Source organism: Lepus europaeus, chromosome 5 (assembly GCF_033115175.1).
Source record: "Lepus europaeus isolate LE1 chromosome 5, mLepTim1.pri, whole genome shotgun sequence".
In the NCBI taxonomy this organism is placed as follows: Eukaryota; Metazoa; Chordata; class Mammalia; order Lagomorpha; family Leporidae; genus Lepus; species Lepus europaeus.
The window spans coordinates 127677133-127690134 of NC_084831.1; the positions used below are offsets into that span (position 1 = coordinate 127677133).

The 13002-nt window shown below is 53.8% G+C and overlaps 1 protein-coding gene across 2 annotated transcripts in view; it reads left to right on the top strand.

Moving 5' to 3' along the window:
* The window catches only part of LOC133760330 (carboxyl-terminal PDZ ligand of neuronal nitric oxide synthase protein-like), a 354785-nt gene that overhangs the window by 324115 nt on the left and 17668 nt on the right, over positions 1-13002 (top strand). For both annotated transcript variants that reach the window (XM_062192633.1, XM_062192634.1), the window contains exons 7-10: positions 1083-1249; positions 2843-3022; positions 10038-10203; positions 11678-11830. In XM_062192633.1, the coding sequence (XP_062048617.1) occupies positions 1083-1249; positions 2843-3022; positions 10038-10203; positions 11678-11830 (666 nt within the window). The remainder of the gene's footprint in view (positions 1-1082; positions 1250-2842; positions 3023-10037; positions 10204-11677; positions 11831-13002) is intronic.

Consider the following 13002-nt stretch of genomic DNA (forward strand, 5'->3'; position numbering starts at 1 on the left):
CTGTTAAGCACCTTTGCACCCCTCAACAGGGCTGTCTCCCCGGTGCCTGGAGCAGCCAGCAGGAAAACCAAGCACACTGCCAACATTCTAAACACCAGGCCCACTTCCCCAGTGGCTTGTGTGGGTTAGCATAGGAAGACTTCTTGGAACAGTTTCTTCTGATTGCCTGGCTTGGCTACGGGATTGGGGTCTCAGCTCCTCTCCTTTCTTGCTTGCATTAGCCTGCTCCATTTTACAAGTGGTGCTTCGGTCTTAGAAAACCTTTAAGAAATCTTAAGGTAACAGTGATGAATACAATCCCAAAGACAGAACAAGAAAATATTTCCTGTGAAATGCCTGGGAATTGTCAAATATTTTTAGAGTCCAAGAACTAGAGAGGAATAAGGACCAAAGTAAAATACGAAATAATAGGCTTTTCATACGGGTGTGTGGTGCATGTGATTTCGGTGGAAAGGAAGAACAGTAGAAGTAGAAAGACTTCCCGAGGAAGGCCTGCAAAGACAGCCAGGGGCCCCCTTTCTGGGCCTAATGTCCCCTGCAGGCCTCTTCCTGGGCCCGGTAGAAGGAGCCAGGCCAGGCTTTGAGGCTTAGAGACTTATGTGTGTTAGGATGGGGTCAGTGCTCCCTGGCCTGATTCCTCTGTCTTGGAACTCCACCTCTGGCTCACTGTGCCTCTCGTCTTACAGCTGAAGAAGCTGGGGCTCAGGGAGCGGCCTGGTTTGCTCCTTACCCAGCAGCTTCTTGGGGGCCTGGCTGGGGGCAGGTGTCCACATCCCTGCACTCTGCACGCTTTCTCTTGCCTGATTCCGTTCCCCACCCTCCATTGACAGACACATGCCAACTGGGCAGAGCTGTCACACCAGGTTTGAGGAAGTGCTCTTTTGTTTCTGGACCTTAAAGAGACCCTGAGTCTCTTACTGGGTCAAGAACATGGTTTATTGCCCTTTGGGAAAAAGACAGGTGACAATGGCAGGAAACTGGTGGCTCTCCTGGGCTTGGCATAACTGTGGATTTGTTTTAGGCAAGGAGGGTGTGGCTTTGGTGTCACCATTCCCTTCCTTGCTCGTCTCTCATCCCTGCAGGCCGCCAGCTCACTGGAGCTGAGAGGACCTCCACAGCCACCGCGGAGGAGACCGACATAGATGCCGTGGAGGTCCCACTCCCAGGGAGCGATATCCTGGAATTCAGCCGAGGTGTGACCGACCTAGATGCTGTAGGACAGGAAGGCGGCTCCCACGCAGACTCCAAGGTAAGTGGGAGGGGGCCAGTAGTGTGATCTGCACAGGCGTGTCCCTGCTGCCGCCTGGAGCAGCCCCAACCCATCAGAGTCACCTGTTGGCTCAGCTTCAGAACAAGGTGCTCCATGAGCCAAGTGGCAGGGCTGGGGCAGGTTTCGCTGTCTTTCAGGGAGGCCTGACTTCTGGACTTGGCCCCCGTGCGCTGCTCTTGGACATTGCTGCACAGCAGGGTGCTCCTGAGTCCTGCCAGGACCCTGCCTGTATTTGATCCCCTCCCTCTCCCTGGCACCATCTGCCCTCCCCAGCATCCCATCTCTGCACAGTATTTGTGCAAGACTCATCTTGCCACACCCACCCACACACATCATCTCTGTGCTTAGCAAGCGAGCCAAGTCAGTGCCAAGTCACCAGGCCCAGGAGCTCAACCTGTTCCCTGCAGCTCACGTTCGTGTGTCTTTGGTATTCATGCAGTACTGAGCCCTTGGTCCGCTGGATGTTGGGAGCACACTCATCTCCACCAGCCTCACGTCTGACAACTGCAGTGACCGAGGTCCCAAGGAGTTACTGATGTGATCTAGGTTTAAAAAAAAAAAAAAAAAAACACTAAGAAATTGAGACCAAATTCCAATCAGAAGGCAAAGCTAAATTTTAAATAAAACCCAGAAGAAAAATAACCGGCAGTGGCCCCATCCTTAGATTCCCAGCCCATTCATTGCCCTTGTCCCAGATGCCCCTCCTCCTTGGTGTGCATCTGATTATCTCAGGTGCAGGGCAACGGGCCCATTTGTTCACCAGAAGGGGGACAGTACAGTCCCAGACTCTCTGGCCCACGTTTCCACTGCTGTCCACGTTATCCTCTCCAAGTGGCAACAGCCCTCCAGCGCTAGCTGCCTTCTTCTTGCTGCTCTGAAAATGGACCAGCCACAGAACTCCCAGAAACAGAAGGTCTTCCCCTGCCCTCGAATTCTGTGAATCCCAAATGCTGTTTTAGTAAGTGTCCCATGGGAAAAGGACAGGCAGGCATGGGACAGGCTGTGCTCTCATCCACCACAGGCTCCCTCTCCAGATCACTGTGTGTTTTTGTGTCTTAACTTCTTTCTTTCACTAGGAGCTAAGGCAACAGTGGGCTGGAAGCAGCTCATCTCACCTGGCCTCTTCCTCCAGGGCCTGGCTCAAGGAGAAACATTGCCGACCCTGGAGGAGGGAACCTTAAGGACACAGCAACATAAAGGATTGGAGCTGCTTCCTTCCCATTCTCATCACGGAGGGGTGCACAGCTGTGTTTTATAGAAACAGAATCTAAGTCTAGATCCTCAAGTAACTCAACAGTGGGATATAATTGGAAGTGGTGGGCACTGCTGTTTTGTTTCCCATCCCACTGCAGCCATAGAGATATCCAAATGAGATTTCTCACCACGTGGCCCCAGCCTGGGCGGTCACATGGCTTCCTCCCTGGAGCCCCATTCACATTTGCATGGAAGATGCGGCGTAGGTCGTGGGTGGACCTTTTCACTCCAACTGTGCATGCCCCACATCCACAACAAAGAGAATGAGGCCTCTAGAGGTGACTGCTACCCCGTGTCATGCCCTGTCTTCTCCTCCAGGCTTCCCCCCAGCCCCAGGAGCCCGCCCTGACCGCCTCACCCCGGATGCTGCTCCCCTCGACCTCCTCGAAGCCCCCGGGCCTGGGCACAGGGACGCCGCTATCCACCCACCACCAGATGCAGCTTCTCCAGCAGCTCCTCCAGCAGCAACAGCAGCAGACGCAAGTGGCTGTGGCCCAGGTTCTCCTCAGCCTCCTCCCTACTTCGCAGGCTCCACTCTCATGGGCTTGATGCGCCTTCCCTGGCGAGGGGCTCAGGGCAGGTTTAACACCTAGGGAGCCGTAAGGAATCGCTCATGCTGTGGGGTCATTGCTTGTTGGGGAGTGGGGGAGGGGGAGGGGAGAGATGGGGGATGCCGTTGAAATGGAAAGACAACATTTTGGTTTCCCATGGATCCCTCGCTCTGAGCTGGGCTTGGCTGGCTTGGCTGGATGTTGTTGGATCATGACCTGAACTTAGCAAGGAAAAACGCACACAATCCCACCCTTCCTTTCCTGCCTTCTTCTCCTGGTGTTTGGGGTGGGAGGGAGATTCCTTTGGAGCCAGGACAGGTGTGATTTGGGGTGCCAGTCTTTAAGCATGAATTTGTGCCAAATGCCCTTGTCGAGCCACTGCCCCGGCATCTCAGCATCCTTGTCCATAACAGGTTTCCAAGTCATTCCAAGCAGTATTTTATGTAATACTGACCTTGGAATTCATTATCCTGAGATTTAGCTTAGAGGAACGTAGCTATGTTATTTGAGCCAAAATGAGAGGAATTGGCCTAGATCTCAGGTTTGAGGTGGTGTTTGTACACCCAAGGCTTGTGGACCACTGTCACTTTGTAGGGGAGGGGGGAGCGGACGTTCCTCGCCGCTCTAAGCAGGCATTCCTCCCACTTGCACTGTGTGCAGAGCATGCTAGTCTACATCTTCTTGGAACTTTTGGATCTGAGCTTTTTCTCTTATCGTGAGCATTCAGGGGATGCTGAAGACATGTCTGTTCATACGATCTTGAGTCCAAGTCAGACAGGGTCAGGGTCTGAGTGAGTGAATGAAGGCAATGAGATGCGCAGGGTTTGGAGAGTTTGGCCAGAGATCCTGGAAAGGCAGCTGTGTGCATCTGCTCACCCAGACGGACTGCTTGGGTTTCCCTTGTTCTAGAGTGGCAGGGAGCAGACTTCTCCGGGTACCATCTACTGATCTGCATTGTCTCCTGTGTCTCCTCTGGGCTTTGGGTGGAGTGAATCACCAGACAGGGCCACTGTCTGTCTGATTTCCACTGAGTGTACCTGGGGGAAGCATCGAGCAGCCTCACAGGGTCTGCCCTGACTTGGTCTGGAAAGATCTTCTCGTAGCACAGTTTCCACAGACCTGGGCCCGAGATGATTCTCACAGCCAGGTTTGGGGCGAGTAGGATCAGTGGGGTACTGTTCCCAAGTTACTGGAACTGTTTCAGAAATTCTAACCACGAGACAAAAGGCAGTGTGGTGGTGCTAAGCGGATTTGCAGGTGTTTCCAAAGGAGCCACAGACAGGACAGATGTCATTAATGGCCTCTTACATTTGGAGAAGAAAATCATCCCTCTTTGTCAAAGGAAAGAATTCATCTCTTGTGGTTAATGACGGTGTGGCAGACCAGGAATCCCCTCCTCCCTGGCGTGATGGCTGACAGGAGCACAAAGCCCCGGCACTCCACACAGGGCCCTCATATGAGAGACAACTCATTCCTGAAAGTTTCCCACTGCATACAAATCCATTCTCCTACTATAATACTTTCTCTCTTTCAGCATATCAATTGCCAAGTAATTATTATTTATCTGGGAGTAGGCTTGATGCATATTCATGATACTGTATTGTCAGAGAGGCATTTGAATTTGAAGTCTGTGCTAAGGACTAAAGAGAAACTATTTGCAAATGTTTCATCTACACAACAAGAGTGTTGTGGCATTGAAGGAAGCACTCAGTCTGCAAAGCAACAAGACCTGTCCCTTGTCACAGAGTCCATCATGGTCAGGATGAAAGCTGTGCAGTAGCTTTCTGGTTCAGAGTGAAGCATCTATCTCAACATGATGTCTCTCTGCCCTGTCCTGTGTTACTGCCCTAGTGCTGCAAGGCACGGACTCTGGAGGAAGGGGAAGAATGTGATGTTTGCGAACCATTTCTTGAGTCGCTACCTGTCCCGGCCACTTGCATGTCATTTGGAGTCTGCTGAATAGAGTTGACAGTGCTGAGCCTGACTCAGCGGAAGCACGACAGGGAGAGAGGCCACTGCGGTGCCTCCATGTGGTGGGATCACTCTGAGTGGAGTAAGAGCTTCGAGGGTCATCAGTTAGGACCTTGGGGTCATCTGATAGCTCCTTGAACATATTTTTCTACCCCTCTCTGCCATCCTCTTCAGTCTCTGCCCACCTTCCTTCTCTTTGCAGCTTGCTTTTTTTGCTGCCCAGGAGTGCAGCCAGAGGCATTGTTGTTCTTAGTTTACTTTGGGCCCCCTGATCTTGCAGAAGGGTTCAGTCCTAAAAGCAGCCTTCAGCTGGAGGTTTCTCTGTGTAATCATCCCGGGTCCCTCCACTCTCCATGACATTTGATACAAGGGCTTTCTGCTGGTGTCTGTATCCTTGGATAAGAGCAGTCATGTAAGATGGACAGGTCTGCTTGGTGTCTTTGGAACATCTGAGATAGACCAAATAGAGCAGGCTTGGTTTCTCTGCACAGGTGGGGCTGACCTCAGCTTCTAAGCGCGAGGTCAGCTTTAACTTGGTCTGTCATACGCCACTGCTACCAGACTGCGAGATTCCTGTCCTGCATTCAAATACCAGCAGTCTCCAGAATTCTAACGAGTAAAACTGTGATCTAAAGCATTTCAGGTGGGAACACGTTTGCCTTTTCTCGGTGAGCATCCAAGTCCTCTTATGTTGCTCCTGGATACAAATCTCAGCATGAAGACATAGCTTCTTGCCGACAGGCATCCTCTTGGAGTCACTTGTTGCGTTATTTATGTCATTCCTGCCTCATTTCCTCTCACAAGCTCATCTGGTTCTCCTGTTGCCACCGGGACCAGGCTTTGTCTCCTTCACCATGTTCTGAACTGGTCCGGGTCCTCACAGGTTCTCCCAGCCTCACCCCAGATGAGTCTAGAAAGGGCCTGCCCTGTCCTTCCAAGTACCTGGAAGGTGACGTTCCCCCAGTTCTTAAGTACCTCCAGGGTAGACCGCAGTGTGTAAATAATGGATACCCAAGTCCCTCTGCCCACTCTCCTGACCCAGCATGAGGCTTGCCTGGCTGCACTAGCTTCCTGCTTTTAGATGGACCCGAGACTCAAGGATGTGAACAAGGGTGTAGCCAAACCTTACATCCAAGCAGGGATGTATCTGGCGCCTGCATGGCCAAAGCCTGTGTAGCTCCAGAATTGATCTGGGCGCTGTGACTGACTGGCAACAGCTGAGTAGGCCGGATCCCTTCACAGTTTGCCAATTGCTGGCCTCGTTGGTGGGGAAAATGTTAGTGCAGCCCAGGATTGCTATTTAAAGGCTTCTCCCTACCTGCTGTCACATCCACTTGTTCAGGAGCAAGTAATTGGTTATTTATGCTTCGCAATCGTGTGTGCTATAGTTAGAGGAACGGCACTAAAAACGCTCTGCATTCCCACCCCAGGCCTTGAGTTTGGCATCCGTTCTCATGGCTCCTCCCTGTGCCCAGCACCCTGGCGTGCACTGCCCAAGGCCCTGCCACATGCATGCTGAGACAGCGCCACCTGCCTCTGCTTGTGTGTCCCGTATGTGGTGGGGGGCAAATTGCTCTGGTTCTCTCCACTGCCATTTCCATGTGCCTGCTGCTCCCTAACTTCAGCCTGGCCCTGCCCCTACTTCTGATGGAGGAGCTGGAGTCCAGGCAAGTAGGCTGGAGAGCCCGTGGGTCAATGGTCTGGTATCGCTGGGTGGGCTGAAGGTGGGTGTTGGTGTGTTGGGAAGCGTTAGTGCTGGAGACGGTGTTGACCTTATGCTGTGGTGCTGTGGTCAGGACACAGAGCCAGGCATCTGAGCACTCTAACCATGGCCTTTGTGCCACGACACTGACTTAGTCTATGACCGCGACAGTTATTACCAAAGATAGCACAGCTCTGGACAGAAGAAACTAATGTCTTCCTTTCCAGAAATTAATATATGCTTCCTTTATAAAAAGTGTTTAATTCTTCGAAAGGAAAGTGTGCTACACACAAACATCCCATCTGCCGGGGAGGAGGTGGTGCTGTCGGCTCCCATTGTATGAACAAAGAACAAGGCACAGAGACCTGTGCCATGCTGCCCAAACCAGGCTGGAAGTCATGCTGCCTTGATTCAATGCTTCAAGTCCAAGTCTACATAGACAAAACGCTTTGCCTCAAAGTTTAAAGAAGTCCAAGCCATTTCATTGCAGTCTGGCCTGGTTCGAGTTCTCCTGCAACAGAGAAGGTCTCGTTGTGCAGTTGTGAGCCTTAACACCTGGTGTCAGTTTTGACAGCTGCAGAAGCAGAAGGGAGGGCCCATTAGTGCTAGCTTGGGGCAGCGGCAGCCTTGTGGGTTTTCACATTCACAGGATTTGAAAACACCTGCAGTGGTATACCTCTGCATTTGCAGAGATAAAGTTCTTATTTAACCTGATACCAGGGGTGTTCCTCACAACACTTAGGCCACTGGATTTGCAACAGCAGCATTTGACTCAAGGGTCGTCTTTTATGATAGTGAGGGTGTTCCACTAGAATGAACTTGCATGCCTGCAACACAAGCTTCTGACCTGTTTCCCTCCTGGCTGCTTCTTTTGTCTTCAATTCTAATTCCCAAACTTAGCAATGGAAAACTGAGGTATTTTTCCCGCAGTGTGCCTTTGGCAAATGGCCCCTAATACTGACCACTGTCCACCTGTCTGTGGCATCATCAGCCATCTGAGCCCCTCGCCAGCCCTGTCAGTTGGCAGGTACAGAGATGAATGAGTTACCTGCAGTTGCCTAGGGGGTAACCAACAGAGACCAGCATTCCAGCTCCTGGTCTGGTGCTTTCAAATGCCCTAGTCTGTTGGGATACTCACCTGGGGATGCAGGCATCTGAGCTGGAGCGGGTGTGCAGAGCCTTCCGTAGATGCCCGTTAGCAGTGTGCAGAATTCTCTGGCTTCTCTGTTACAGCCACTGGAACACTTTGTTGCATAATTCTGCTGGCACTTCTGTTTGGTTCCAAAGACAATACAAAGTGTCTAATTAACAATTCTACCTGCTCAGTAGACTCCTTTCAGTGATACTCTTGGTGGGAATAAGTAGCAGCACCTGCAGGTAGAAGGTTACCTTGGCCCTTCCTCAGGGGGCACTTTTGGGGAACTCCCGCCACATCTGCACTTGATTCTCAGGACCGGCAGAACTGTGGGAGTCTCAGGTGGGATTTCTCCGTGTCTTAGTCTCCAAAGAAGATAAATCCTTCCAAGCCACCCACTAGCTAATGTCACTAGGTGACATTTTTTGACGTTTCTGTCCCCATTCTCACCCCCCTCGCCAGACAGTTCCTCAGTTTATGAGGGGACTTTAAACACTTCATGGAAAAGTAGAATTAAAAGATGCTTATTTTAACGCAAAAGATTTTTAAAAATCTATGCACAGTGTTTCTGTCATCTGCATTTTCCTTGAAGACCCATGTGTGAGGCAGCAGGGGAGGAGGCCACCGCGGCACGGCGGGATCAGTTCCGCCCTGGCCATGCTTTATGGAGGACAGACGCACTTTGCTTATTTCAGGCGCCGTTCCCCTGGGGGCAGGATGGATCCAACCCTGGGGAGCCACTAATGGAAAGTGGCAGCTAATCTCATTAGTGGTAGAAGCAGAGCCAACTGCAAGGTCAGATCCTCAAATGTGGGCGGAGAGGGAAGCAAACACGGGACCCAGGAGTGTCATTCCACGGCACACCCTGGGCTGGCGGGTCCCTTGGTCTGACTGGGCCAGACTGGGCCAGACTGGGGGGCGCATATGGTCTTTCTGTCCTCAACAACATGTGGACCTCTGTGGGCGAAAAGCTACTTTTCAGAAATCTAGAGTGTTTGTTTTCTGAACAGGAGAATCGGCTCACACCTCGAACTGCCCTTCTTTCTCCTCAATCCGTGCCCCACCTTTGCTGCCCGGCCCCCATCAACCTGATTCCATGTCTTTGTCCACACCATCTTTTTGGCCTGAAGAAAGCCCTCTTTCCATCAGCTACCCCCTGCATGACTTCCCTTTCTTCAGGGGCCTTCTTGACCTCTCCCTGGAGACTCCTCTGTCTGCATTTTAGCACCACACCCACGTATGTGTCAGCATCGCTAGTGGCCTTGAGACTCCGTTTCTTCCGGCCAGAGTCCTAATGTAACTGCCCCTGTGTCCTCTCCCCGTGAATGTGTACTTCCACACAAAGATCATACACCAAGGGCAGGGAGAGTGGGCAGAGGCCAGCTGCTCTCTCGGGGTGTGGGTTGATGAGGTGCTGCACCTGTCCACCTCAGCCCTTCTGAGGGAGCCCCAGTTACAAGTCGGTCAGCAAGCGTTTGCCCCCTATCAGGTGTGCATCAGGGTCCTAGGTGCCCGCCGCAGGAAATAGAAAGGGAGTAGACGACTCGGGGGTGGGAGGGAGCTGACATCCAGAGACATAAAACGACAAATTTCATTACAGCCACCCCCTCTCCTTTAGAAATGTCACGTGTGCTGCTTCTGACTTCTCAGTATGGGCACGGGAAGGGGAGGAAGGACTATACGAGAGTTTGTTGTGACACTCTTCCTAACTAGCAAGTCAGCACAACCACTCCTGTTTGCGTTTTTCAAACGACAGAATGAGGAAAGGGCACCTCTGTCAGCCCGGCAGTGCTCCGGCAGGTGCTGGAGGAGTTCTGGCAGCAGGGACGGGGGGCAGGGGGTGGGGGGCTCAGGAGCAGGATGGCGCTTTCCTGCCTTTTGCCCTTGGTGTGGGACCCTGAGTGACACATCCTGGCCTCCCCTTGGGACCTACAGGGACATCCACAGGGCCAGTGACCCAGCTTCTTTTGGTTCCTCCTCCTCCCAAATTATAAGCCCAAGATGTCCATTCTGCTCACAAGGGCTTCTTCGTTTGGGATTGGATGTGGAGGGCATCCCTGGTCCCTGCGTTCCACCAGCAGCTGTCATTTGCATTCACACCGCTCTCTTCTCTCCATCCTGTCCTCTGCCTCTTCTGCCTCCTCCTGCCTGCAGGTTCACCTGCTGAAGGACCAGTTGGCTGCTGAGGCGGCGGCACGGCTGGAGGCCCAGGCCCGCGTGCACCAGCTCCTGCTGCAGAACAAGGACATGCTCCAACACATCTCCCTGCTGGTGAAGCAGGTGCAGGAACTGGAGCTGAAGCTGTCAGGACAGAACGCCAGTAAGCCCGCGCCCTGCCCTGCCAGCCCCGCCTCCCTGTGGTGCTTCCTGGGACCCTGACCTTGCCCTTGCATTCCAGCAGGAAACAGAGGCAGCCTTATTGGTCCTGTTTGTATGCTGCATGCATTAGAGGAGACCATGGCTGCCTTCTCATCCAGTGCCCAGACTTGAGCTAGGATGTCCCTGGGAGACACTGCCCGCTGCTTATCCAGTCTGGACTTGATGGGGGCTCAGGCACCCTGCAGCCTAAGGCAGTTCTTTCTCAAAGGGCTTTTTCAATCCCAAACATGGTGTCTGTCATGTTCTCTGTGTGGGAGACCTCAAACTGTTTCATAGTTGATTCCTTATGCTATATGAGAGGTCTTCAAACAAAAAAATTCATGGGAAGTGTCTTATAAAAATGTTTACACCAATTTAAAGCTTTCTTTTAATTCTGTCTTCCGTGAACTTTTTGAAGACCTCTTGTCTATCCCACAGCCCTGTTTCACAGAAAAAGCCAGTAACAGTACATGCAGTGAGTGGCTATGACAGCAGAGTAAGCAGGCCAGCCGCTCTGCTGGGCAGTGGCAGAGGCTGTGTGGTTCCGGGCCTGAGATGCCACCTTCCCCCCCGCCACAGCCACCTCCAGGAGGGGCTGGGAGGCAGCGGAACACCTGGTGCACATCCACACACCTTCCTCCAGAGCTGACCTATGGGTTGTGGGCACACTCAGAGTGTGTAGTGCATGGCTATGGACCAGCCACACAGCCACTGATCACCTATTGTGACAGAAGCCATGATCGCATTTCTTTGTTTATGTCTGAAGTCCTTTAATCCCCGGCACAGCAGATGATGTTGTGTTCATTCTAGAGATTCAGAGAGGTTAAGACACCAGCTCAAGGTTACAGGTCGAGCAAGGGATGGAGCCCAGATGCCAACCTACGCCCAACTGCAAAATTGTTTTTCCCGTTAAACCAGAAGTTGCCCCAAACTATCCCATGAACATTTTAAAAATGTGTCTTAGCAAATCCAACCCACGGAGATTCTTGCATCTGCATGTAGGTCTGGGGCAGGGCTGAGGGGTCTTGTGCTTAAAGGGTGGCCCAAAAGTACGGGCTGGGAATCGCTTGGGCCTCTGGATTTTCCAGACCTTGTTGAGATCCTGCATGGTCCCCATGAATGCCGATGCACAAGACTGTACTCAGGGAAGCCCGTGCCTGTAATATGCCTCTCGCTTTCCTACCACAAAAGCCTGCTCGGGGGCATCCAGTGCCCTCCCTAAACAGCACGTGGCTCTCACGCCCTCCAGCCAGGTGTGTCTGGTGCTGTGGCGGGTAGGGAGGAAGGGGGAAGCAGCGAAGCTTGGCCAGGCTGTAGCTAAGCAACCAGCCCCTTGCGAGGGAAGGACCCTTGCCAGGGCGGGGCCGTCGGAAGGGGGCTTGCCAAACCCACAGCCATGCCTGACAGCGCCCTCTCCGCCTCTTGTCTCCCGCCAGTGGGCTCCCAGGACAGCTTGCTGGAGATCACCTTCCGCTCCGGGGCCCTGCCTGTGCTCTGCGACCCCACGACCCCTAAGCCCGAGGACCTGCACTCGCCGCCTCCTGGCGCGGGCCTGACCGACTTGGCGCCGCCGACGGGCAGCCCCCTAGGTAGGCGCGACTGCTTGGTGAAGCTCGAGTGCTTCCGCTTCCTCCCGCCACCGGCGCACGGGCAGCCGCTGCTGGGCGGCCTGGAGCTCCTCCAGTTCCGCGAGTCGGGCATCGCCTCGGAATACGAGTCCACCACGGACGACAGCGAGGAGCGCGACTCGTGGTCCCAGGAAGAGCTGCCGCGCCTGCTGAACGTCCTGCCGAGGCAGGAGCTGGGCGACAGCCTGGACGATGAGATCGCCGTGTAGGAGGCGGGCGCCAAGGCCGGCGGAGGAGGCGGCGGCCTCGCTGGGCAGGGCCCGGGGTAGGAGGGGGTGGCCAGTCGATGCGCCCTGCCCGGAAGAGTGTTAGGGCCCAGGAAAGGCTTAGGGGTTTTGCTCTATAGTGGGCAAACTGGGGAAGACATCGGCTTCCCAGAGCAGGGAAATCAGCTCCTCTCTTCCACTTGGGACTAAAAGGGGAGAGGGGGCCGTGCCTGCCCGAGCCGTGGCTTTGGATGGGGGCGCTTCCTCGGACCACCGGGATGCTGGAAGAGCTGCCCCACCTCGCTGCTCTGTTCTGTCGTGTGATGCTCAGTGGCCCCTACCTCTCCCCATCTCCGTGGTCCCCACTGGAAGGGAAGCCATCAGTCCCTTCTCAGGTACTTCGGTTCTGGACATCAGGATGCTCTGGGTCGCCTAACCTTTCTGGGAGGAAGGCCTTCTCCAGCCCTCGCTCAGACGGTGGAGGGCCAATGACCTGGGCTGCAAAAACCAGGCCGCTCCTTTTGGCGTGACCGTGGAATCAGGATGTGTCCCAGTGGATGGGCTCTTAGAGGACGGATCCAAGCCTTTCCTGCAGCTGAATGTGGGGCGTTGCTTCAGAGGGAGGACAGCCGGCTAGCTGCCACAAGTCACTGAGGTCTGGATCTTCAGGCAGGAAGCCCTGCCCGGAGCCCGGTTCCTCAGTACAGAGGCCGGGAAGTGCCCTTGTCATGCCCACACCCTGTGTCCTGCCTCGGGGGCTGTGCCAGCTGAAGCCCTTGTGGTACTCTGCCTCGGCGACCACCTCGGGCACCGGGCCCCCTAGCCTTACCTCTCAGCCTAGCCTCTCCACTGGGCGGCACCGGGCAGTTTGTATGGCAAGAAAGCAAAAACAATGCACGGATGCAGGCTGACAGCTGAGACTTGCGT